At 39.3% G+C, this 26,242-nt stretch overlaps 1 protein-coding gene across 1 annotated transcript; it reads right to left on the reverse strand.

Moving 5' to 3' along the window:
* Positions 1-777: 777 nt before the first annotated feature.
* Positions 778-24,132, reverse strand: NDUFA12 (NADH:ubiquinone oxidoreductase subunit A12). Its single transcript, XM_067697577.1, has 4 exons — positions 23,933-24,132; positions 23,070-23,152; positions 19,655-19,742; positions 778-1,054 (listed from the first exon to the last, which is right to left on the reverse strand). Exons 1-4 carry the CDS (start codon positions 24,016-24,018, stop codon positions 874-876), a joined length of 438 nt encoding a protein of 145 aa, XP_067553678.1. The 5' UTR covers positions 24,019-24,132; the 3' UTR covers positions 778-873.
* Between the last annotated feature and the right edge of the window lie 2,110 nt (positions 24,133-26,242).

Here is a 26,242-nt window from a genome sequence, read left to right on the forward strand (position 1 = left end):
AGTTATCCAGCGCCCTTGAAAGCAACCATCTGGCTCCAAAATCCTTGCATTCTTTTTCCATCACTAAATTGTTCTATGGTGGCTGCTAACCAGTATCCAAGGACCTTATCCTCAGGGGCCTCGTGGATCCTGGCGACTAAGGACAAGAGCTTGATAAGCTGATTACTGCAGCTGCTAGCTTTCCATCCAGAATACAGAGGGGAGGTGGCACTGCCTTTTCATCCTACCCAACGTAACCAGTTCAAAGATTCCTTATTTCCCTGAAGGTCTTTTGCCTACAACCCATTCTTTGGAACCAATCTGGACATTAGTTAAAGCTCTTTTGTTTGCAAGCAAAAAAAAAAAAAAAGTCAGTGATCTTACTTAGCTTAAAGAAATAAAAATATATTAGAATAGATGGATCCTGGGATAGTTCACAGATGCAAATAAACTATGAAAGAACCAAAACTCAGGAAATGGGACACCTCTGATAAACTTCTCCTTGCGGTGCTACCATAAAAGTCATCCAACTCTGATGTCTCAGCCCCTCTGTCTCTCAAGTTTCAAATTCCCACGGGAAAATCTGTTTGGCTCAGCTCAGCGTTAGGTCTTCCCCTATCAATCAGCTGTGGCAGCACAGCAGGGCTGAAGCACAGACGCAACCACGCAGGCAAGAGGGAAATGTAAATGACGTAGCCGCCCCAACAGAAGTCTACTTCAATTTCCCACGTTTGTGAGCTTCTATTTTGCAGTTGACAAATGACAAAGTTAAGGGCAAAAAAGCACAACAGACACTGCTTAATCAAATAACTTTAATCAAGTTAACAGCAAGCAGCAGAAGTACAATTACAGGAAAAGCCCCATATTTTACATGTAAATTGTTTTTCCTTGTCTTTACTTGTAAGGTGTTGAAGGTGGGACCCACTCCTGAATCTTCTTTCTAGTGGTGGAATAAGGTACGTATTGTTGTGGAGTGCCACTCACGTTGAATTTATGGTTTGTCCAGATGAATTTACGAGCAGTAGGTGGTTTTGTTGTTGGAGGATCATCAGTCATAGAGTGAAGCCAACGATGCCTTAAAGAGGGAAAAAAAGACAATTATGAACAGGCAGCATAGTGTAGTGGGAGGAGGGTTAAGAGAGCAGTTCTCGAGCTACTGTGTTGCTTGAGCTCAAATCTCAGCTCCATCACTAACTAGCTGAACTTTTCTACGCCTGGGTTTTTTCATCTGAACATTCTTACTAAGAATGGTGTAAGGATTAAATGAGACAATACACATAAAGCACCTAGAAAAATTCTTGTGCATAGTAGGTACTCAACAAATGTTAGCTATTGCTGTTGTAATTATTGTATTTCATCAAATCTAGGACACCATCCATTTTAAGATACACCATTATTTTATGTATCTCTAAGAAAGAAAAAATCCTGCTAACTAAACTATGACACTATTGATTATAACATGTATCCTAATTTTACGCATAAAAATGTATTTTAGGTCTTCCCTGGTGGCGCAGTGGTTGAGAGTCCACCTGCCGATGCAGGGGACGCGGGTTCATGCCCCGATCTGGGAAGATCCCACATGCCGCGGAGCGGCTGGGCCTGTGAGCCATGGCCGCTGAGCCTGCATGTCCAGAGCCTGTGCTCCGCAACGGGAGAGGCCACAACAGTGAGAGGCCCACGTACAGCAAAAAACAAAAACAAAAACAATAAAAACAAATGTATTTTAGAACTGATGACATACAGTATTACTGTTAGATGCTAGAGGCTGATTCCGGAGTTTCAGGATGCTCTGGTTCATGAAGCTCTAGTTTGAAACCTATGAGGCTCCTGCTGAAGAAGAGGGTCTCTGCATGCATCTTAAATCCAAGCTTAAGTCCGAACACTGGAGGACATACAGTTTGTTATAATAAAATTATTAAATCACAGCCCAAAGTTCATGAGTGTTTCAGCTTCAAGTGTTCGTCAAAAGATGTTTGCTTGGAGGTGCCAGAAATCTGGCCTAAAGAAGAAAGCAAGGCGTTTCCTTGGAGTATAGAGAACTGTCTCTCTAATAACAGAGAAAAGAAAGAATCAAAGTCCAAGGGACAAAGAGTAGAACTGAGCAGAAAGCCAAGCTGAATTTATAAGGGAAAGGAAGGGGAGAGAGAATTCATAACAAGACTCAGAGCTCACAAGACAAAGATGACCCTATGGGAAAAGGGAATGAGGTGACAGGCACAGAATTGCAGTTCCAAGAAAAAAAAAAGGGGGGGTGGAGGATTGCCCAGCTACAGAGGAAGGGGCAAGTTTCAGTAAAATAACTAAGACTAAAGCTAATGAGAAAAATTTATGATACTATGTAAGTTTAAGAATATTTGCTAACAGGGCTTCCCTGGTGGCATAGTGGTTGAGAGTCCACCTGCCAATGCAGGGCACATGGGTTTGTGCCCCGGTCTGGGAGGATCCCACATGCCGCGGAGAGGCTGGGCCCATGAGCCATGGCCGCTGAGCCTGCACGTCCGGAGCCTGTGCTCTGCAGCGGGAGAGGCCACAACAGTGAGAAGCCCGCGTACTGCTAAAAAAAAAAAAGAATATTTGCTAACAGTAATTGATAGATATAGCTAGGTAATTGGCTAAGACCTATGAGAGTAGAGATAAAATATTATTACTGTTGCTATATTTGTGTCTAAAGATAATTATATCATGATCAGCTAACACAATAAAGAATGAAGAAGTCTGTACACACTGGGCTGGTTTCTCTCTTACATCCTCCAAAGGAAACTGGATTAGTGAAAAGTAACCTGGACCAATAAACAACTACTAACATGAGCTCTGAAACCTAGCGAGGCAGTGGTGGCGAGACAGGCTCCACGAGCTACTCGAAGGCGGGATTAGCTGTCAAAACCAAGGCTCTTATTTATCAAGGGGCTTTGTGTAAGTTCAGGCATAGAAGAAATATTTAACTTTTGCCATTTGAGTCAGCTTAAGTAACTAAAGAAGATTTGTATTCAAATAATTGCCATCGAGATTCCTGAAAGTTAAAATATTTAAGGAACCACAGTCCAAAGCTTTCATAAGCCTATTTAGTTACTTAACTGAGAGCTCATGGAGAAATAGAAAACGTTCAAGGAAACTAAAAGAGGGGAAATTCTCTGGTGGTCCAGTGGTTAGGACTCAGTGCTTTCATTGCCTGGTTCAATACCTGGTTGGGGAACTAAGATCCTGCAAGCTGCATGGCATGGCAAGAAAGAAAGAAAGAAAGAAAAAGAAAGAAAGAAAGAAAGAAAGAAAGAAAACTAAAAGAAATTTTTTACCACCAACACATAAAATCTGAAAATATTCATCCAGTAAGGCTACCGGCCAGAGTTAGGGAATGACTAAACAGCAATTTATTCTCATTATGTTAGAATAAGAAACTATAAAATAAGAAAATGTTTATAGTATGCTAGGCTAATATAACCCTTCTGTTATATTATTAAATAAAGCCTAAAGAAATAATACCTTTTAGATTTCCACACCAGAGTTTTTGTAAAACAGGTTTTCATCTGGGTCATTTTTCTTCCAATTAATTAAAGATGCTAATGGACTAAGAGTATTGTCTAGAAAACTGTGTTGAGCTGGCATCAGACCCACTTCAATTTTATATCACTGTTATTATCTTACAGGACAAAATATAAAATTACTTAAACTTGATAAAGTCAGCGTGACTACAAATAAGGAGACTGGCGGAAAGGCAAAAAGTTATAAATACTAAAGAGATAAATATAATGAAAATAGATTACACTTTGGAAAAAACTCAGTACTCAAATACATTCAAGTGTGTCAAAATCTTTTTTTTTTAAATTAGTTTATTTATTTTTGGCTGTGTTGGGTATTTGTTGCAGTATGAGGGCTTCTCATTGCAGTGGCTTCTCTTGTTGAGGAGCACAGGCTCTAGGCACATGGGCTTCAGTAGTTGTGGCACACAGGCTCAGTAGTTGTGGCTCGTGGGCTCTAGAGCGCAGCCTCAGTAGTTGTGGCGTATGGGCTTAGTTGCTCCACGGCATGTGGGATCTTCCTGGACCAGGGATCCAACCCATGTCCCTTGCATTGGCAGGCGGATTCTTAACCACTGCACCACCAGGGAAGTCCTCAAAATAATATCTTTTTTTTTTTTTTTTTTAAGAGAGAAGGCTTGAATTTTTTTTTTAAAGAAGATGTTGGGGGTAGGAGTTTATTAATTAATTAATTTATTTTTGCTGTGTTGGGTCTTCGTTTCTGTGCGAGGGCTTTCTCTAGTTGTGGCAAGCGGGGGCCACTCTTCATTGCGGTGCGCGGGCCTCTCGCTGTAGAGGCCTCTCTTGTTGCAGAGCACAAGCTCCAGACGCGCAGGCTCAGTAGTTGTGGCTCACAGGCCTAGTTGCTCCATGGCATGTGGGATCCTCCCAGACCAGGGCTCCAACCCGTGTCCCCTGCATCAGCAGGCAGATTCTCAACCACTGCGCCACCAGGGAAGCCCTCAAAATATCTTTAATAACAAAAATATTAAATCACAATTACAACACAACTCAAATGGAAATAAATCCCATAAGTGGCTGATCTAATTCTCAGTTATATACGAGGAAAAACTGTGGAAAGGAAGAGGAAAAGAATACTTTCCCCTTCTTTGAAAATATACTACTTCACTTAAGTTTGAGGTTGTTAGCCATTCAAAGTACAAAATGGAGCGATTTATTTGTGAAGAAAGAATTAAACAGCCTAATAGGAAATTTAAGAAATAAAAATATATACCATATAAAATATATTTTAAAAAAATCACTGTAGGGACTTCCCTGGTGGTGCAGTGGTTAAGAATCCGCCTGCCAATGCAGGGGACATGGGTTGGATCCCTGGTCCAGGAAGATCCCACATGTCGTGGAGCAACTAAGCCCATACGCCACAACTACTGAGGCTGCGCTCTAGAGCCCACGAGCCACAACTACTGAGCCTGCGTGCCACAACTACTGAAGTCCACGCACCTAGAGCCCATGCTCTGCAACAAGAGAAGCCACGACAATGAGAAGCTCACGCACTATGATGAAGAGTAGCCCCCCACTCACCACAACTAGAGGAAGCCTGCGCGCAGCAACAAAGACCTAACACAGCCAAAAATAAATAAATAAAATTTTAAGAATAAAAAATAAAAAATCACTGCAAATGAAAACAGTCTTTAAGATGGATATTAATAACAAAGATAAAAGTTTAATTTTCCCTTTCAGAAAATTTCCAGAAATAAAACATTAACAAATAACAACGAACAACAACAAAAATATAGGCAGTTTTGAATTTTTTCCTTGGATAGTATACATTATTAATTTTGGGAATCAAGGCTGGCTCCTATGTTCATGTTTCAGATGGTTTCACTTAACATTACTGAGCCAAGAAATACTAAAGATTTTTCAATTTTTCAAAAAATGTAATAGACTAAAAAAAAAAACCCGCTCCAGATTGTTTTTTGATGTAAAAATATTCATTATACTAAAACTATTATTACTCCATCCCACTTTAGTTTACGAAACATTCTCATGCATATCACTCAGTCACTTATTTAATACTAAGTATTTCATATTTTAAAATTGTGGAAACAGAATTGAAATGACTTTCCCAAGGTCCCACAGCATGTATGTTACACACTGAGGCTTGAACACAGTTTCCCAATGGCTGAAGAGAATATTTTGATCAGGACCTTAATTACAATTAATAGATGAAAACTGATTGGGATTATGATAGCACTTAAATATCTGTCAAAATCCTGAGATCCATCTAACCACAGGATAAGACTGATACACTTAATGCAATAAAAACCAAAGACAGTTCATTACAAGATAGCCAACTCAAACTTTGTTAGCTCAGTAATTATTCTTTTTAATTAAATGCAATCTGAATCAAAATCTCAATGGGGTTTGACAATTATAATTCTAAGGATCAGCTGCACGTCTATCTTAAGAACATTCTGAAAACTCACAACAATCAGGAAGGCCAGTATTACCAGACATTAAAGTCACAAACATTAGAATGGTATAAAAATTGGCACAAAAATTTTGTACCAAGATTTTGGTACAAAAGTACAATAATAAAACAGAAAAAAATCCCCCAGACTAAAGGATATATAAAGTAAGTTTGGCATTTCAAATCATTGGGGAAAGTAAACATTTCTCAACAAATTATGCTAGGATAATTAATTTTGTTGAAAAAAATTATTAGGTTTCCCCAGCCATATATCAGGATAGATTGCAGACAGATTAATAGTGCACTGATACAAATGTGTGAATATTTATATTCATAAGATATATTGATATTTATAGAATATGAAGGACCATTTTCTAAGCTTAATATCAAAGGCCAAAGCCATAAAGAAAAAAATGGTAATTTTACTACATAAAAATTGAAGTGTTTATGTACTAAAACTCTGAAAACAAGATTAAAAAATAAAAGAAACAGGGAAATATTTGTAACATACAGAAAAGTAGTTCATCTATCATTACAAATCAGAAAGAAAAAGTCAAACATCCAATAGAAAAATAGATAAAAGGTGTTAAAAGATAAGTCATAAAAAGAAAAAGTAAAAATGGCAAACAACAAAAAGGAAGTTTAATCAAGGAAATACAAATGAAAACAAGATATAACTTTTTACTTGCTAAACTGGCAAAGATTTTAACAAATAATAATAATACCCAGTATTTGTGAAGTTACAGAGAAATCCAACTCATATACAGCTGAATGTATTTACCCTGAGAATGTAAATTGAAGGTAATTTGGCAGTAGGTACCAAACACTTATACAACACGTACACTTCTGGATGCAGCAATTTTACTTGTAGGAATCTGCCATAAGGAAATAAGGATGTGTGGGAACAGGCTTACATACAAGGATGCTGACCAAAGCTTTATATATAACAGAGAAAACATGGAAAGAACAAAACCAAGAATAATATAGGGAATACTTAAATAACTCAGGGCACATCCACATGACAGAATATTAAAGCCTCATTAAATATTACGTTACAGAGAATATTTTATGACTTGAGAAAATGCTCACCATATGTTAAGCTTAAAAAGCAGGTTATTTAGTTAATTTACTTAATGATACTAAATAGCATTTATAAGTCATGGGCACTGTTCTAAACACTTTACAAATACTAACTCATTTAATTCTTAACTCTATGAGACAGATGTTATTATCCCAATTTAATAAATGAGGAAACTAGAGCACCGAGAGTCTAAATAACTTGCCCATGATAGTGATGCTAGGATTCAAAACTGGGCTACTTCTTCAAAAAGTAACCCACTTACATGAAAAACAAAAACAAGGGATACATATGCATAGGAAAAGAGGAGATGGAAAGAATATGTATCAAAATATTAACAGTAGTTTATCTTGGTGTGGTAGGATAATAGGTTACTTTTATTTGCTTTGTTATTTTCTGAATTTTCTGTAATAAACATGTACTACTTTGTAAGATAAAACAAAGCTATTAGAAAGAAAAGTCCTTCTAATTCAAAACAACTAGAGATGGTTTTAAAATCCTGCTCAATTCATCTGTCATTTATTTGAGACTCTAAGTAGGTTCTTCTACTTCTAACCTCACTTCATCCCACTTTAAGCCATCACTTAAAAAAAAAAAATCACTCTCTTTAAAGTACTAAATGTTTTAGTAGCAGGTAGACTGTTTCTCTCAGTCTACCTTAATGGAAATTTTTCCTACGTCAATTCCACCGCACAAACGTCATTCACTACAGTTACATAGAAAAGGTTCAAACTGTTTTTTTTAAATCTAGAAACCTCAAATTTTTCTATATGACTATCTCTAGCATATATTACATATATAACATCTTATGGAAAAACCCAAACAAACTTTTTGGCCAACCCACTGGATGGCCAAAAATAAATTGCTAACCTGTGAACACAATACAGATTTATTCTGGAAATTGGAATCAAGAGTAGTTCCTTGTTCACCAAAAGTAATACATAGTTTTTTCCACACTCCAGGTATAAAATTTTCCAACAACTCATCTTTGTAAAATGTTAGAATCAGAAGCACTGAATAGTAAGTGAAATGTGTTAAACAAAAGCTGAATTTTAAAAATCAAAACAATCTTGTCTTCTGCTTATAATTAGCACATTTTAAAAGAGAAAGGTTATAAAGTAACATTCTGTAACACAGGAATATCTACTTAAACATGCAGTTTATAGTTTCTTAGAACATAGCCTCTTATATTCTGATTTTCTGGAGCAGAAAATAAATATTAGGAAGGATCTATTTTGAAAAGAAGCTTGCAACACATTGTACTGAATAACACTCATTTTAATTCAAATCAGAGTATTTTACACAACACCTACTACCTGAAAAAGGGTAGATTAAGCAGATACATCAAGGGGAAGAAGACAATATTCTCTGGCATTGAGAGATGGCCATTTATTTAGGAAAATAATATTTTAAAAGACTATAAGATACAATTCAGTGGGACAAGGTATTAAAAAGGCCGGGTTGATGTTCGAGTGGAATTTAAAGGTAAATATGAGCTTCAAATTCATACAAAAGCTATAAAAGAAGTGACAAGACATACCATTTTTGGATCAGCTACCAGAAGCAAATAAAATTACTGTATCCCAAAAGCAAAATAACAGTTGTTTCAAGTAAAACAGTATGTCCCCTTTTATTCAACAAATATTTACTGAGCAACTACCATGTGCTAGACACTGGTTTAGGCGTTAGCAACACAACAGTGAACAAAGTTCTTACCATCAAGAAGTATGGTAGTTGGAGAAACAATAAATTAAATACTACGCAATAAAATGCCAGGCAGAGATAAGTGCTACCAAGGAAAAAACGAGAGCAGGGGAAGGGGACACAGTGTGAGAGAAGGACAGGGCTCTTTTAGCCAGGCAGTCTGAGCATGAGCCATGCCACACCTGGGGAAATAGCTAGTGCAAAGTGACTGAGGTGGGAGTGTGCTCACCACTCGAGGAAAAGCCAGCAGACCGATGTGGCTAATAAGTCAAAAGTTAGCAGGGCAAAAAAAAAAAAAAAAAAAAAGTTAGCAGGGCAGTGAACAGGGCAGTGTACGCAGACCTGGAAGGGCCAGGATCACATTCCAACTCCTTGCAGACCATGTAAGGAGTCGGAATTTTAACTCTCACCATGATGGAAAGCCAGTGGAGAGTTCTGAGCAGAGGTTTGATGTGATGCGAGTTACATTTTAAAATAATCACCCTAATCACTTAGTATGTTGGGAATACTGGTGTATTGTAAGAATGTAAGCAAACCAGTTGGGCAGTTGTAGAAGTCCAGGCAAGAGATTACTGTGGTTTGGACTGGGGTAACAGCCACAGGTATATCAAGCATGGGATATATTCAGAAAGTAAAGCAGAAAGAACATGCTGATAGGCTGGTTATTAGAGAAAGAGTTGAGGAGGACCCTTAAATTTTTGGCTTGCATAAACAAGAGTCATTTAAGGGCTTAGGGACATTTTGCTTGATAGGTTCATTAATCTACCTACACTGGGCATTTGAAGATATTTAAAAAATCAAATATATTACATTTATAAATGTGCCCTAAAATGCTTAAAGGGATGTAATTAACTAAACTTGCAAATGGAGATAACTCTTTAGGAGAATTTAATCCTTTCCATTAAAGTTTATCAAACATTCACCAAAGAACAAGAGACTATGATTGCTCTTTATCTTTCTGCAAAAATACTCAATGTACTAATCTTGTTATCCTATTTATAAACAGAATCTCAAAGCTTAAGAACAACTGTGTTTTAAAATTTGCAGTTATAGTAAATAGAATATTCATTTTAAACCCAAACTGCCATTAATCCTGTCTATATACAAAGCCCCTAAGATACTAAAACACTCAAACTGACAAGTAGAATATGAAGTGAAATGGGGAAAACATCTGTGATATATTAAGTGAGGGGAAGGGGAAGAGAAACAAAATATTGTGTATAATAAAGAAATACATATGTATACACACATATATCTATATATAGTTATTTCTAATCACAAACCTTCTTCTAAAGAAGGTGTGACCAATAAACTATAACCTGTTCTCTACACTGTGAACCTTTAAAAACATTCCTTCTCTACTCAAAAGCAGACACTCAGGTATTTGTTGAATCAGTGAACAAATGTTAACAGTGCTTATTTCTTGGCCAAGGAATTAGAGTTTATTTTTGTTTGTACCTTGTATTTCTCTGGATTTTCCAAGTTTTCTATAACAACTGTACATTTTTATAATCAGAAAACATATTTTAATGATGTTTATAAGGACTGTTTTAATAGCACGGAAGATCGCTTATATTATCTACAGAAAAAGCAGAAAATAAAACTGACTGATTATGAACCCCACAACTACACAAAAATTTATTTAAAAGGACTAAAGGAAATATGCCGAATGTTGACAGTGGTTGCCTCTTAGGGGTGTATATGGATTATCCCTGCCCCCTGACAGATTCTTTGAAACTTTTCTGATCTCTCCACATTTTTTTCAAGAACAGATTCCATTTAGATTCGATGAAGTTCATATTGCCAAATCCATGTGGACACTTCTCTGTCCTTATCTTACTTAACCTCTCAGCAAACATCAATAGTTAGACTTCCCATGTTTGTTGAAATGCTAACCTCTCTTGCCTTCCTTCTTACTTTGCTAGTAGCTACTATTCTTCTTTGCTGGCTTGACCTGTCCTAAGCTCCAGATTTATCTATCCTGCTGTTTACTTAACACAACCATTCATTTGGATTTCCGACAGGTATCTCAAACTTAGTACACCCAAAAAAGAAGCTTCTGATTCCTACCCTCCACCCTCACAACCTACCCTTCTCCCAGTCTTCCCATCTGAATGAATGGTACCACCATCTACCCAACCTCTCAAGCCCCAAATCTAAGAATCATCCTTGATTCTTCTCTGTCACCTCCAAGTAATCCTCCTCATCTGCCACCTTATTCCTCTACAAGGCTTCTAGAACATATTGTCAACTAAAAAAAAGCTGACCACAACGATGTTAAGTATCCTAAATAAATTAACCCTACAAGAGAAAAACCGTTATCAATGTCACCATGGCACTGGAAAAATCTTCAAGGGCAAAATTAAGTTCTGTAAAAAAAAAAAGCAAAAACTTCTTAACATATGCTGTAATTTTTTAAAAAAAGTACTTATGCATTACTTGAGTAATTTAAACATTAATTTTAATAAGAAAAATTAATATATGAGGTGAGACTAGTGCACTACACGGAGGAAGGAAAGACATATTACTTAAAATGAACAGAAGGTGCCACCAAGTGGGAAAAAAGTACATACACGGTAAAGAAAAATCCAGGCGAGCCATGGTTTTTTTTAACTTGGTTCAAAGGATTTCAGAGTTCCAATACTCCAAACCACACACACAAAAAACTTTGTTTCAGGCTTCCCTGGTGGCGCAGTGGTTGAGAGTCCGCCTGCCGACGCAGGGGACACGGCTTTGTGCCCCGGTCCGGGAGGATCCCGCATGCCGCGGAGCGGCTGTGCCCGTGGGCCATGGCCACTGAGCCTGCGCGTCCGGAGCCTGTGCTCCGCAACGGGAGAGGCCACAACAGTGAGAGGCCCGCGTACAGCAAAAAAAAAAAAAAAAAAAAAGTGGTATAAAATAGTACTTGTAATCTACTGAAATACTTTGAGTATTCTATTCAATCAAGTTAAATAAGAAGAAATTAAAATCTCATTGCTGACCCCATAAATGAAGAAATTGAAGGGACTATAACAAAGAAAAATAACAGACACTAAGTTATAGTATAGTATTAAGTCTACCAGTTAGTATTCATTAAAGTGACTATAAACTCCAAGAGAGGATCATATATTTTGTTCACTACTATGAATATATAAACTCATCAATGCCTGACACATAGTGGGGTGCTCAATAAATATTCATTTAATGGAATGAACTATATGTAAGCTGGGTGCTGTCCTAGGTTCTAGGCAATAATTTTTTTTAATTTTTTATTTTCAAGGTTTGTGTAGCTCCCCTGCCCATCCCAGACATTTGCACCACCATGAATACTTTTTGTTTATCTATTGGTAGACCTAACAGCTTTACCGACTGCTGACACATTCAAAGAAAATGAAAGCCTTGAGACAAAACAGACAAACCCACAAGATTTCTAATGTTCCCACAAGATCAGGGAACGTTACATGAGCCCCAGAAGTTCATTAAAGATATTCCCTTGTTCTACCAAAAACACTGATGGCTCTGAAGAGAAAGCCTTCCCCAGGTGAGACTATGTAGCTACTGAACAGACTCAAAGACCATCATAGGTCACACTGGGCACCAGAAAACTCAGAAGGACAGAGGACAGGAACCACAGCTTGCCAGCTGGGAAGCATCAGGTGTTCCTCTCACTGGGAGACTTTGCAGTAGTTCATGCAGGTGACAGCCCACCTAGCCATCCAGGAGCTATTTTCTTTGACTCCCTAGATGACAGAGCACAGGCTCAAGGGAGATGAGAGCCACATCAGGCAGGTGCAGGAGCTGCCCTGACTTAAAAGCTTCATGTCCACAAAAGCTAACATCTCTACTAACAACAACTCTATGGGCGTGGCTTCAGGATTGCCATTGCCACAAGGGCCAAGCTAGTTCTAAGAGCAGCAAGACAGGGAAGCCCAAACATAGCTAACTCATCAGGCATTTATAAATCCTCTCAATCTAGATGCAGTTTACCAGTCAGGAATCAGTTTTATCCAGCAATGATTGATACAATCTCATCTGGTTTCCAGGGTAACATTTAACTGAAGATCAGATTCTCTCAAACCTTTTACAGGTGATTTACGAACACTGCACACTACACTAGGTGAAATCTCATTTCAAGTCCCATCTCTAGCACCAACCTCTATTCTGACCTCTGGACTAGTGTTTTCAACTGTCTACCCACCACGTTCACTTGGTTGTCTAACAGGCATCTCGGAGAGAACTCTTGATTACCCCTTCCATTCTGCTTCCCCCATCCTGCCTGCTCTTCCTCTTCTCAGTAAATGTGCCACAAATAGTTCAGGCCAAAAACACTGAAGTTACCCTCTTCTCTCAAAATCCAAACCATCAGCAAATCCTGTTGAGTCCATCTTACTTCAAAATATGTCTCTGCGGTAGGCAGCCTCTAAGACAGCCTCCAATGACGACATCCTCCTGGTGTTCACACCCTTGTGTAATCCCCTCTCGAGTATGGGCTAGACTTACTGACTCATTTCTAACAAACAGAATACAGCAGCAGCGTGGGATGTCGCTTCTGAGATTAGGTTTAAAAAGACTGTGGCTTCCATCCAGGGTGCTCTCTGTCATTCACTTTCAGATTGTAACTCTGGGAAAGCCAGCTGTCATGTCATGAGGTGGCCTTGTGGAAAGGCCCACGTGAGTGTTCTCGGAAGCAAGTTTCCTGAGGTCTGTCTGCAGACATGTGAATGAGTTTGACAGTGGATCCTTCCAAATTCAAACCTCGAGATGACTGCAGCCCCAGATGATATCTTCTTTGTAGCCTTGTGAGATTCTAAGCCAGAAGCATCCAGCTAAGCTGTACTCAAATTCCTTACCCACAGAAATGGTGAGATAATGTTTATTGTTTTAAACTAAATTTAAAAAATCTATTACACAGTAGTGGACAACTGATACAATTCCAAATCTCACAACCTACATTACTGACACCTTATCCAACTTCCAACATCTCTGGATGGAGCTGGCCCAGACAACTACATAAATAGTTCCCTAAGTAATCAGCCTACTTCCACAAGGCTCCCTTCCTCTATTCACAGCAATCACAGAGATGCTGTAAACATTTAAATCAGAGTCCAAGAGCCATTAGGTGGGGCCAATCAAGGTAGGCATCTGTCTTTGCATGGCATGGGGGGTGCCACGAGGTGTGTGGCAACAGCCCAGTAAGGTGACAGAGCCTGAATGGGGGGAGGGGTGTGGCAAGCTGATGTGGGGTGCTGGAGGCAAAGTGAGGTAAGAAGGGAGGCCAGTGGTGGGGAGGTGGGAAGGCAGCAATGGGAACTTTGTTACCTACAGTGGAATTCATCAAATAAGTAACTCTTAAATAAAAGAGAAACAGATACATATACAGAAAGGGAGAAAACTAGAACATAACCTGCAGTGTTGGACTGGATTCAGTGGCATTGCTGTCAACTTATGGTTTTCAATATATAAGGTGAAAAAGAGAGATATAGAAATAGAAATGTACACACACAATCATTACAGCCATCTGAGCTTGTCCACTGAGATGTCCCAACAGAAATGAACATACCTTGCACTCAGATATTAGTTTCTAAATACTATTCTCTACTGAAAAATAGCAAGCAAGAAAATAAAACAAACACAGGGCTCCTCAGAGAAATGGCTGTTTTCATGGGTGGGGCAGGGAAAATATAAGATGAACCTGGAACACCTTTTGTCAGAAAGCAAGAAAGTGCTCCAAGAATGAGGGGGATATTTCAAAAGGACCCCAAATGCAGACTGAAAGGGTTCCCACTGGTCAAACTGAGTTCAATTTGAGCAATAAAATAACGAATTATAGTAATGGATTACAACACATTGATTAAAATGACAATTCATATTGATATAAATAAAGTTTGACGAGTAACTGGATAGTTGCATAACCTCAAAGTATCTCCCCACAAAATGCCAATTAACTGTAAAGGGAAAATGAGTAACTTTAGAATGGAGAAATCTGGCGCACACACCCTAATCAAGTGATAGAAATTTTCAGTAACGAGATAAATCAAAACTAGATGCCATTTAATAGAACACAACAAGACGAATCTGACACTGCTTCTGTGACATTCCTGCCAAAGATGCATAGCCTCCATCTGGTCATGAGGAAACACTGCAAATCTATACCGAGGGACATTCTACAACACCACTGGCCTGTAATTTTCCAAAGTGTTACGATCATAAAAATCAAGGAAAAGCTGAGGAACCAAACCATGGTGAAAGAAGCTAGAGAGAAATGAGGTCCACATAAAATGCATGACCAGATTCCCTTGCTATAAAGACACTGCTGGGACAACTGATGAAACTTGAAGAGGGTCTGATGGTTAGACAGCAGTGGTGTATCACTGTTAATTTCCTAACTTCGATGGTTATATTGTGGTTATGTAGAAGAATGTCCTTGGCTGTAGGAATTACACTCTAAAGTATTCAGCCATGATATGACATCATTTTCGCAACTCTGAAATGATTCAAATACTTGTAACTTTTCAAAAAGTTTGAGATTTTAAAAAAATTGTAAAACAGGTCACATCCTACCTAACCTTCCAGTGACTTCCAGAGAACTTTAGAAAAAAAGCCAACGGATCTAGCCATGGTTTACAAGATCTACATGTAGATGTAGCTATTGAAAGCCCTAGCTATTTCTCCTACCTCATTTCCTGACATCTTCCCCTCACACATTCCATTCCAGCCAAACTGGCCATATTGCTGTTCTATGAATACAAGCAATACATCTCAAACACACAGGACTTTTGCACCGGTGGTTTCTGCTGCCTGGGGCTCTTCATCCCCCACCCCCCACTCCTCCCCTCTTCAAATGTCAGTCCCTCAAAGAAACCTTCCCTAACGCCTATATAAAACAGCCACCTCCCCTACAAGAGAGGGCCACTGCTCTTTATCCCTTTATGAATTCCTTGCATTTACTGTTGCCTAAAATATATAACACATTTGTTTTTCTGCTTCCCTTCATGAGAGCAAGGACTTTGTTTTACTCACTGTTGTATCCCCAGTGCCCAAAATAGTTCTTGGCACCTGGTAGGTACACAATAATTATGTAAATGAATAAAGATGACAAATTGTATTTGTAATTCATTACTCTATATGTAAGATAATACCTGGCTCTCTAATAAAAGATAAATCAACCCAACTTCAAATGTATTCATGGATCAAATCAAAGGTAAGGTTAGAATTCTACAATGTATTGCACTCACTCAGCAAAGGGGGTTCTGAGAAACAAACAGCTGAGCTTATCCGAACCACTTCTCCCTACAGAGACTCATCACAAGCCTTTAAGCTTCCCTTACAAGCAAGGGTCATCAAAGGTACTCAGACCTTAGGGGGCTCCACTCCACAAAGAAACTCAGCTTTGTATCCTCAACTGCCCTCAGGCATCACCCCAGCAGGTGATGTTATCTTCTACAGCTTTCAGCTTCTTTTTTTATGTGATCTCAGATCTTATATATAAAAGGACTTACTTGGCTGCATAGTACTTTTATCATTTCAGATTTTTAACTAGTTAATAGTTGAAAATGTGTTTCAGCCCACATAATTTTCCCTCCCCCAGCCCCCAATCTAGATGGGTGCTTTGAAGGAGATGGCCATCAGTCTGAACATGGCAGCCCACAGGCCTTCCACAGGCTCTTAGGACCAACTCCTCCCCCAAAACAACCAAACAAATGAAAACTAGCAGGATACCTCGCCTCCTAAAGCCAACACTCCACTTTGAGATCTTGGTCTCAAACAGTGCCAACGTATATACAGAATGCCCCTTCGAGAAAGCAGACAGCTCCAAACCTAAAATCACAGCTCCTCAGATTTTAACAGACCATAGGTTATTATTTCCCATTAAAAAGAGCACAAAAATCCAGCCTCAAATGTAACATCAGTGCTGCTTTCTCATGTTAAGAGCCAATGAGTTTTATTAAAGACAGAATCCAATACTGCGGTCTTCAAACTACATCACCAGGCTTCCCTGGTGGTGCAGTGGTTGAGAATCTGCCTGCTAATGCAGGGGACACGGGTTCGAGCCCTGGTCCGGGAGGATCCTACATGCCGCGGAGCAACTAGGTCCGTGAGCCACAACTACTGAGCCTGCGCATCTGGAGCCTGTGCTCTGCAACAAGAGAGGCTGCAATAGTGAGACGCCTGCGCACCGTGATGAAGAGTGGCCCCTGCTTGCCACAACTAGAGAAAGCCCTCGCACAGAAACGAAGACGCAACACAGCAAAAATACATAAATTAATTAATAAACTCCTACTCCCAACATCTTTAAAAAAAAAACATACGCCCTTTAAAAAAAAAACTACATCACCGACATGAGTATGAGTAAATGCTTCTAATTAGTCCAAGTAGTGGACCAGAGGTAGGCGAAATCTTACAAACATATTTTGCTTAGCTCACATACTATTTTAAAAAATTATTCTGTCCAATCAAGTAGCCTATTCAATTTATCCTTTTAATTTAATTTTTTATAGATTTAATTAATTAATCATTATTTATTTTTGGCTGTGCTGGGTCTTCATTGCTGCGCGCAGTCTTCCTCTAGTTGCAGCGAGCGGGGGCTACTCTTTGTTGCAGTGCGCGTGCTTCTCATTGCGGTGGCTTCTCTTACTGCAGAGCACAGGCTCTAGGCGCGCGGGCTTCAGTAATTGTGGCACGCAGGCTAAGTAGTTGTGGCTCGGGGGCTCTAGATCGCAGGCTCAGTAGCTGTGGCGCACGGGCTTAGCTGCTCCGCAGCATGTGGTATCTGCCTGGACCAGGGCTTGAACCCATGTCCCCTGCATTGGCAGGTGGATTCTTAACCACTGCGCCACCAGGGAAGCCCAGCCTATTCAATTTAAATAAAATAAATTCACTTCCTTAGTTGCATTACCCACATTTCAAAGTGCTCTGGGCCACGTGGGGTTGGTGGCTACCCTATTGGACAGCACAGATATAGAACATTTCCATCATCACGGTAAGTGCTATTGGACAGTGCTGTATTTAAACTGACAAATTCTTTAAAATAAACATTTAAAAACAACAAGTCTCACAAAGAAATACGGATTTCCACTTTCTCTTGAAAAATCATATGTAGGAACCCTTCGCTGAATTCTTACCTGATGGAACTAGAGAGAGTGAACAGGGCCGCTGCCCTCTTTGATGGCGTATGTGCTTTTCAGTTCAATACAGTCCCCAATAGCCCCAACTGTCTCACATCTGTACTTCCCTCACTTATGTTACATGCCTGGATTTCTACTTGAGCCTTCAGAATGAAAGTGAATACTCTGAGATTATCCTAGTTTCTACTCAATAGAACACAAAACTATTTCTGATGATCAAGTTCAACTAAAATAAAATATCACAGCTAACCTGATACTTATTTTTAGTTTTTTTGTGTGAGATTTTCTAGACCAACTAGAAAGGCTCTCTAGAGTTTAAATGTGTATCAATCAACAACCTGTGAAACAGATGTAAATACTTGCTTTGAAATAGTTTATTAAAAATTTGGTAATTCAAGTAAGAGCATTTAAAATTTCATTTCAAGATAGGCATATTAAAAATCACAGTTTTTACAGACCTAAGGAATTTGGGGGCTCTCAATTTACAGATGAGAAATCCAAGCTCCAGAGAGGTTAAGGAATTAATGCTTTAAGTCAAACTGCCAAATAAGATCAGAGCCAGAGTTCTTTGAGCCTTTCTCTTCACTATGGCCAGGTGATACTACAGCACACTGTTTTCCCTCAAAGACAGACACACTATTATATATCCCAACATATAATATGATTGGTGACACCCCTCCATCAAGAGATAGTCTGTAACCTCTCTGGCTGAACATGGGCAGAGTTTTCTAATTGCCTTGATCAAGGGAATGCGGACTCAGTACTGGATGATTTCCAAGACTGAGTCAGATAAGGCCACATGGCTTCTGCCTGGTCTCAGAGCATTTGCCTGAGCAGGCTCAGGCTACCGGAGGGTGTTCCAATCCAACACCCCAGCCATGCCCCCAGCTAAACAGCCAGCACCAACTGCCAGACACCGAGTGAACACACCTTCAGACCGTTGCCAGAGCTGCTCCAGGTCTTTGCTCAAACCCTCCAACCCCCACCTCTGGCAGGAGTGTCCTTGCTCAAAACCTGCCACCCCCCTCCACCTCACCCCTGCCTCTAGCAGGAGAGAATATGAATCCTTCAGTTAAAGGGTCCAGAGATAAGAAAGGAAGCTACAAACAAAAACCCAGATGGAACCAGATGGCACCAGCCAATGAATCTGACTTCCAACAGACCCAGAGTCTGATTATACACTGATTTTTTCTACATTAGCATATTATATGACACACCTACTGGCAGCCATGACCAGACATTAAAGACCAAAAAAGGATCAAAAGGGAGTGGCACCCCACACCCTGAGGTTGTGGGGAGCCCTGCCCTTCCCGGTAGACTAATGCATCTGCCTCCCTATCACTAGCCTCACTCCTCCTCCCTTTGTCTTTACTCTATAAAATTAAATCCCTCTTGCCACCTGGGCGAGAAGTTGATCTGTGAACATAGTTCCCACTTCTCCATTCTTTGGCCACTGAGTAAAGCTTGTGCTGTGTCCATCTAAATCAGGGTCCACAGGACATAATTCAGTAACAAGATGATTCTACTATCCAGCCTTTGAGTCTTCTACTTGAAGCCTCAGACATCCTGGAGCAGAGATAAGCCATCCCTGATGTGGCTTGTCTGAATTCCTGACCCACAAAAACTATGAAATAAATACTTATTGTTGTTTTAAGGTACTAAGTTTTAGGGTAACTAATCATGCAGCCATCGCAATTGGGACAGATGTTTTCAGAACAACATTAACTTAAGAATAAGTTAACTTAAGAATTAAGAATAACTTAATAATAGATATACAACAAATATTTGTGTAATGAAACAAATATTGCCAAGTGAAATAAAATAAAATGTTGATATAGCTCACCATTCAGGGGGCACCATGCTTCCATCCACATCCCAGAATGTGTTTTTGCCATTCATTTCAGTAGTATATATAACCCATCGGTGACGGCCTGGATGGAAAGATCAAAATGTAGTTTAGAAGAGATGTGAGGAAATAAAAACAACCTTTTTAAAAAATTATAACTGCGTAACATCAAAGAAGACAACCTTTTTTATTAAGAAAAGACTTTTATATGCTCTTACATAAGAGAAATGTTAGAGAACTAGAGCCCTGGGTGTATTACTGAAGGGAAACTCCAGGAAGTGTATGGCAAGCTTTTATCAACAACCTAGTGGCCGCCTCAGCAAAACCCCTGCATGGGGACTGAGACTCACTCTGTGGGTAGGGCTCAGCCCTTTCATGGTGGAGAACCCTTACTTCTCCCCCAGCTCCCCCTCCAAGGGGGTATCAGAGAGGGAAGGGGAGGGAATATGTTTCCAGCTGTTCTGGGTATTCAGGAGAAAAAGTGCTCCTCCTAAGACTGGGGCAGGAGAAATGTATTCACAGCAATCACACTTCAATTATATGTTTCCATATAAATATTTTCAAACAAACCACGAGATCCTTTCGGAAACTGGTGATTATTACATAATAAGCAAACACTATATATGATGGTTAGATAAGCAGAACATCTCATGTTATCAAAACAGTATGCTGCATTCTTTAAAAAATTTCTGTGAAAAAAAAAAATAAATAAATAAAATAAAATAAAATAAAATAAAAAAGAAACAAAGAAGAAAATAAAAAAAAGAAAAAATATATAAAAAATTTCTATGAAATAGTTGAGAGCATAACCACAATTTACAAAACTGTTAGGCAAAGACCTGGATTTTAATGAAGAATGTCACTTTTTCTTTTTTTTAATTTTTATTGTGGTGTAGTTGATTTAATGTTGTGTTAGTTTCAGGTGTACAACAAAGTGAATCACTTATACATATATCCACTCTTTTTTAGGTTCTTTTCCCATATAGGCCATTACAGAGTACTGAGTAGAGTTCCCTGCACTATACAAGACTGTCACTTATTATCAGTGTATATTAGGCAAGTTTTATGAGACTCAGTCTCTTTACCTATTAAAAGTGTATGATTAGGGCTTCCCTGGTGGCGCAGTGGTTGAGAATCTGCCTGCCAATGTGTGGGACATGGGTTCAAACCCCGGTCAGGGAAGATCCCACATGTTGCAGAGCACCGAGGCTCGTGCGTCACAACTACTGAGCCTGCGCTCTACAGCCTGCATGCCACAACTACTGAGCCCACGTGCTACAACTACTGAAGCCCACGCGCCTAGAGCCTGTGCTCCACAACAGAAGAAGCCACCACAATGAGAAGCCTGTGCACCACAACGAAGAGTAGCCCCCATTCGCCGCAACTAGAGAAAGCCTGTACACAGCAACGAAGACCCAATGCAGCCAAAAATAAATAAATAAATAAAATAATTTTTTTTAAAAAAGTGGATGATTATACCTACATCTTAAGGTTGCTATGAAAATTAAATATCTCACACACACAACTAGTTCAGTACTGGGCACGTAAGTACATAATACACATTAATTCCTTCCATCTCTTCTTCATTGCCTTCATCCCCACAGAGGGAATACAGAATTCATCCCTGTAATGAATTTTAAGCCAATAAGCAAAACGTAATCTGCATTTACAGAGTTTTCCTAGGTAAACATATAATCAAAAAATATCGACTAATACTATTTAAACATGAACTTATCTATTAAAGAGATTGAAAAGATTTCAGGTAGGATTTGTTTCTTTTATGAGAGAAACCAATCTTGAGAATAAGAAACTAAAAGTAAACTATAATCTTATGAGGCAGGGGAATATGAAGGCAGATGGAGGAAACCTTGGGAAAGGTTTCATAGAGTTAGGCCATAATGACAGAGCTGGGCTTCAACAATCTCATTATATATATATATATAAATTTTAAATGTGCATACTCAGACTCAGCAATACCACTTATAGGAATTTATTTTTAGAATATTTAAACAATTGAATGCAGACATAGTTACAAGCAAGTTCACTGCAGCACTGTCTCTAATAATAAAAAATTGAAGGCAATGTAAATGTCTACCAATAGTAAACTGTTCGATAAAATAATGGTTCTTCCATACAGTGGAATAGAGTGTTGCTATTAAAAAGAATGGTGTGGGGGACTTCCCTGGTGGCACAGCAGTTAAGAATCCACCTGCCAATGCAGGGGACATGGCTTCCAGCCCTGGTCCGGGAAGATCCCACGTGCCGCGGAGCCACTAAGCCTGTGCACCACAACTACTGAGCCTGCACTCTAGAGCCCGCGAGTCACAACTACTGAGTCCACGTGCCACAATTACTGAAGCCCGTGTGCCTAGAGTCCATGCTCCACAAGAGAAGCCACCACAGTGAGAAGCCTGTGCACCGCAATGAAGAGTAACCCCCACTCCCCACAACTAGAGAAAGCCCATGTGCAGCAACGAAGACCCAAAGCAGCCAAAAATAAATAAATAAATTTATTTTTTAAAAAAAGCATATATTTTCTCCCTGTGAGGATATCAAACATTGTTCTGCAACTAGAGTTTTTCATGTTACACATATCTTTGATATATTTCTATACAACGAAGTATTCTAAAATATGTACAATTCATCAGTATCCAATTGATGCACAACTAATGTGGCTTTTAGAATTTATTACTAAAACAATGCTGCAATGGGTGTCTTTGTTTTGCAAGAATATTTGAGGTGAATTCCTAGAAGTGTTGGGACAAAAGATATGTACAATGTAAATTTTAACAAAATTTACCAACTGTCCTCCAAAAGGACTATGTTAATCCATATATTCTTATGGCATTTCCCCAGTTGGAATTTATCAGATTGGCAAATACTTCAAAATTTGATAGGTGAAAAAAGATAACGCTGTTTTTTGAGCTGCATTTCTGTAATTACAAGTGAGGATGAGAGGGATAAATCAGGAGTCTGTAATTACAATATACACACTACTATATATAAAACAGATAACCAAAAAGGACCTACTGTATAGCATAGATATCTATACTCAATATGTTGTAATAACCTATAATGGAAGAGAATATTAAAAAAAGGAATTAAAAAAGTGAATCACTTTGCTGTACACCTGAAACTAACACAACATTGTAAATCAACTATATTTCAATAAAAATAAAAAAAATTTTTAAATAATGTATTCTTTTTAAAAAAAAGTGAAGATGAGCACGTTTTCATGCCTTTGTTGGTCATTTAGTTTTCTTTTCCTGTGAATTATCTTTTTCTTTTTTCTATTGAGTTCTTCATCCTTTTACAAGTACTTTGTAAAAGTTCCTTGTACATTACAGAAAACAAAGTCAAATCAAATCCCAATCTCATTCCCATTATTTATACCAAAAAATACTGAACTCACCAAAAAACTGCTTGTTGTCTTCGTAGTATTTGTTTCCATATTTGTCTTCCCCCACTAATGTGCCAACCCTCACATCATTTGCCCTGGGAATGTCCAAAAGAAAACAGACATTTTAGGAAGACTGTTCATAACACACACATAAAGTGAGAATGCCAACTTTCACAAACATAGGCAGCTGTGCCAGCTAGAAAAATGAGGAGGTGCTGGGTATGGTCACTGGTTGTATACTTCTAGCGTTCATCCCCACATTCACGGCCACTCATTGTCAGAGAATCAGCTTTCAGGTAAGAGCTCTAGAATCCCTGCTCTTGTTGTCCTAGTACCATTACAGCACAAGAAAAGAGAAACTGACCTAACTGATGTGCCTAAAGTACACTAAATAGATAGATGCAATATCATCAAATTACAAGACTACTTTTATCTACTATCCCTAGGCCATGAGGCAATGGAGTTAGCAAAAAACTTCAGGAAATCTGGAAGCTCAAGTATTTCACTGTGCTCACCTCGCTCAACTCCTTACAGTACATGGAAGGCAAGTGAAGGCCAACGAAGGAGGAAAAAAAAAAACTTTCCCAAGGTCACGCAGTGAGTGTTTGGCAACGCTCACTGCTCTCCAGGAAGCAGAGCAGGGGTGCAGCCCATATGCTCTCGCCTCCACGTCATGGCTCTGTCTCTAGAGCCGGCTTTGGTCCTGTCTCCGGGAGACCCCTAGACAGAGACTTCGGCCCGGGGGAAGCGGGCAACGGCTGTCCTTGAGAAAAGCTGCGGATTCTCCAAGGTGACCCAAGCCCAGGCCACTTTCCAAGAAACCAGCCAGCGCAAGTCCAGCCCCAGAGGCCAAGAGCATGGCTCTGGCCGCTTACCTGAAGAAAACCCGTAGATAGCCGCGGAGGCCGCCGTGTCCGCTGACCTGCTCCAGCCCGCGCTTCAGGACCTGCAGCAACTCCATCTCGTCCCGCAGGCCCCGCCTCTCTGGCGCGCTGCGGAAAACCCACCGGGGGGAAGCGGCCACTCAGCAGCAGGGAGCCGACCACAGAAGGTTCCCTCGCACGCACAGCACGCGGAAGTGGTTTTGCGCATGCGCGGGTCTGGAGCGCGCAGGTCTGGAGCTCCCCCGTCAGGCCTCTTCCCGCTTTCCAGAAAAGGTGCGGTTTGTTGATTTCCCTCCGAAGCAAAATTTTCAGAGATTGCATTTAGAAGGCAGGACATGCAGTGGAAAGCTCACCTAAACTAGGCTTTCCCAGGTGAAGGTTCCTCCTTTGGGGACCTCAGTTTCCTTACCTAAAGTGATTGCCTGACTACTCCAAAAATCCTTTCTAGAGCCAAGATTCTTTGGAAACAAGATACCATTAAGGAATTCAATATTAAGCACGAAATGATACTGCACATTCAGAAGTAAGCACATTCGACACCAGCGTTGTGGTAGGCGACTGAGGAGGAGGAATAGAAAAGTACGAGATTAAATACCTACTCTCAAGTATTTAATGATTTAGTTGCAAGTTTAAAATTAAAAATTTAGATATTTAAAGTGTATTTGAAAAATAATCCAGGCATATTTAAATTTTTTAAACAATAAAGGGAATGAAATGAACGCTATTATTTAAAATTTTCTAGCAGCTAACTTTACAACTTTAAATATGCTTTAAAACCTGTATTTCTTGATCCATCAGTTTGGAAGTCTCTGATTGCCAACTATTTGAGATGAGAAACTTAGCACATGGTCACTTCCTTCACCTCATCCCATCCTTTGCTCTTCCAGACTCGTCTACCATATCATTTCTTTAAAAAGGTCAAGATTTATATTCTAATCCATAACTGAAAGTTTTCATAATTGTCTAAAGAGTTTTATAAATTGAAACACAACATTATTTCTTGAGAGGACCAAGAAATAAGACTGGACCCAGAGAAGAGATGTAATTTTATGCTACTAAATCTTCAACCCCAAAAGAAAAACCTCCAAATATTAGGATCAAATTTTCTTTTCTTAGATTCTATCAGTTGCTCAAAATCCAATGTCACATTGGAATTTATTTTATGTTGAACTGTGGCTTGTTTTCCTGTTTAAAAAAACCTCTATCTGAATTATTCCAATATATATCTAAGAACTGTTTTAAAAACATAAGAATATTACCATTATCTCACCTCATATTAAGGTGAGAATATTACCATTATCTCACCTCATATTAAGAAATTATTAATAATTTCTTAATATGAAATATCCTCTGAGGAGGGTCAAATTTCCCCAATCGTTTCATAATTTTTTTAGTTTGTCCAAGTAAGGTCCGTATGTTGATTTTCTTTTAAATTTCTCTTAACGTATGGGATTCCCTTATTGTCCACCCCCTTTTTTTGTCTTTCCAATTTATTTGACAAAGAAACTGGTAATTTCTCCTGTAGAGTTTCCACTGTCTGGATTTTGTTGATTGTGTCCCTGTGTTCCTCTATCCCCTGTATTCCATATGTTAGTAATTAAACCTAGGTGCTTGACAAAATTTGGGTTCTTTTTTTTTATATATACATTTATTTATTTTTTTTTTGGCTGCATTGGGTCTTCGTTGCTGCGTGCGGGCTTTCTCTAGTTGCGGCGAGCAGGGACTACTCTTCTTTGCACGGGCTTTTCGTTGCAGTGGCTTCTCTTGTTGCGGAACACGGGCTCTAGGCACACGGGCTTCAGTAGTTGTGGCTCACGGGCTTCAGTACTTGTGGTTCACGGGCTGTAGAGCGCAGGTTCAGTAGTTGTGGCTCATGGCCTTAGTTGCTCCGTGGCATGTGGGATCTTCCTGGACCAGGGCTCAAACCCGGGTGCCCTGCATTGGCAGGTGGATTCTTAACCACTGCGCCACCAGGGAAGCCCTGGGTTCTTTTTTTAGTTGTTAAGTACATTTTCATAGGTGATGATATCCTTCTATTAAGGAGTACACAGGGTGTCTGCTTGTTTCATTTCCTGTGATTGTAGCAGTCACTGCTGAGCATTGCCTAAATAATTTCATTCCTTCTTTATTTATTAGCTACAAATCTATAAAGAGAAAACCCCTCAACTGTTTGGTTCCTGAAATACAGTTCATACAGGAAAGGCAGGAAAGATGCATGATTCTCTCCCTTATTTAACAGTTTTCAAAATTACAATTTGGTTTCCTAGCATCTTTGAGGGGTGTGTGTGTGTGTGTGTGTGT

The sequence above is a fragment of the Pseudorca crassidens genome, chromosome 11 (genome assembly GCF_039906515.1).
Source record: "Pseudorca crassidens isolate mPseCra1 chromosome 11, mPseCra1.hap1, whole genome shotgun sequence".
NCBI lineage: Eukaryota > Metazoa > Chordata > Mammalia > Artiodactyla > Delphinidae > Pseudorca > Pseudorca crassidens.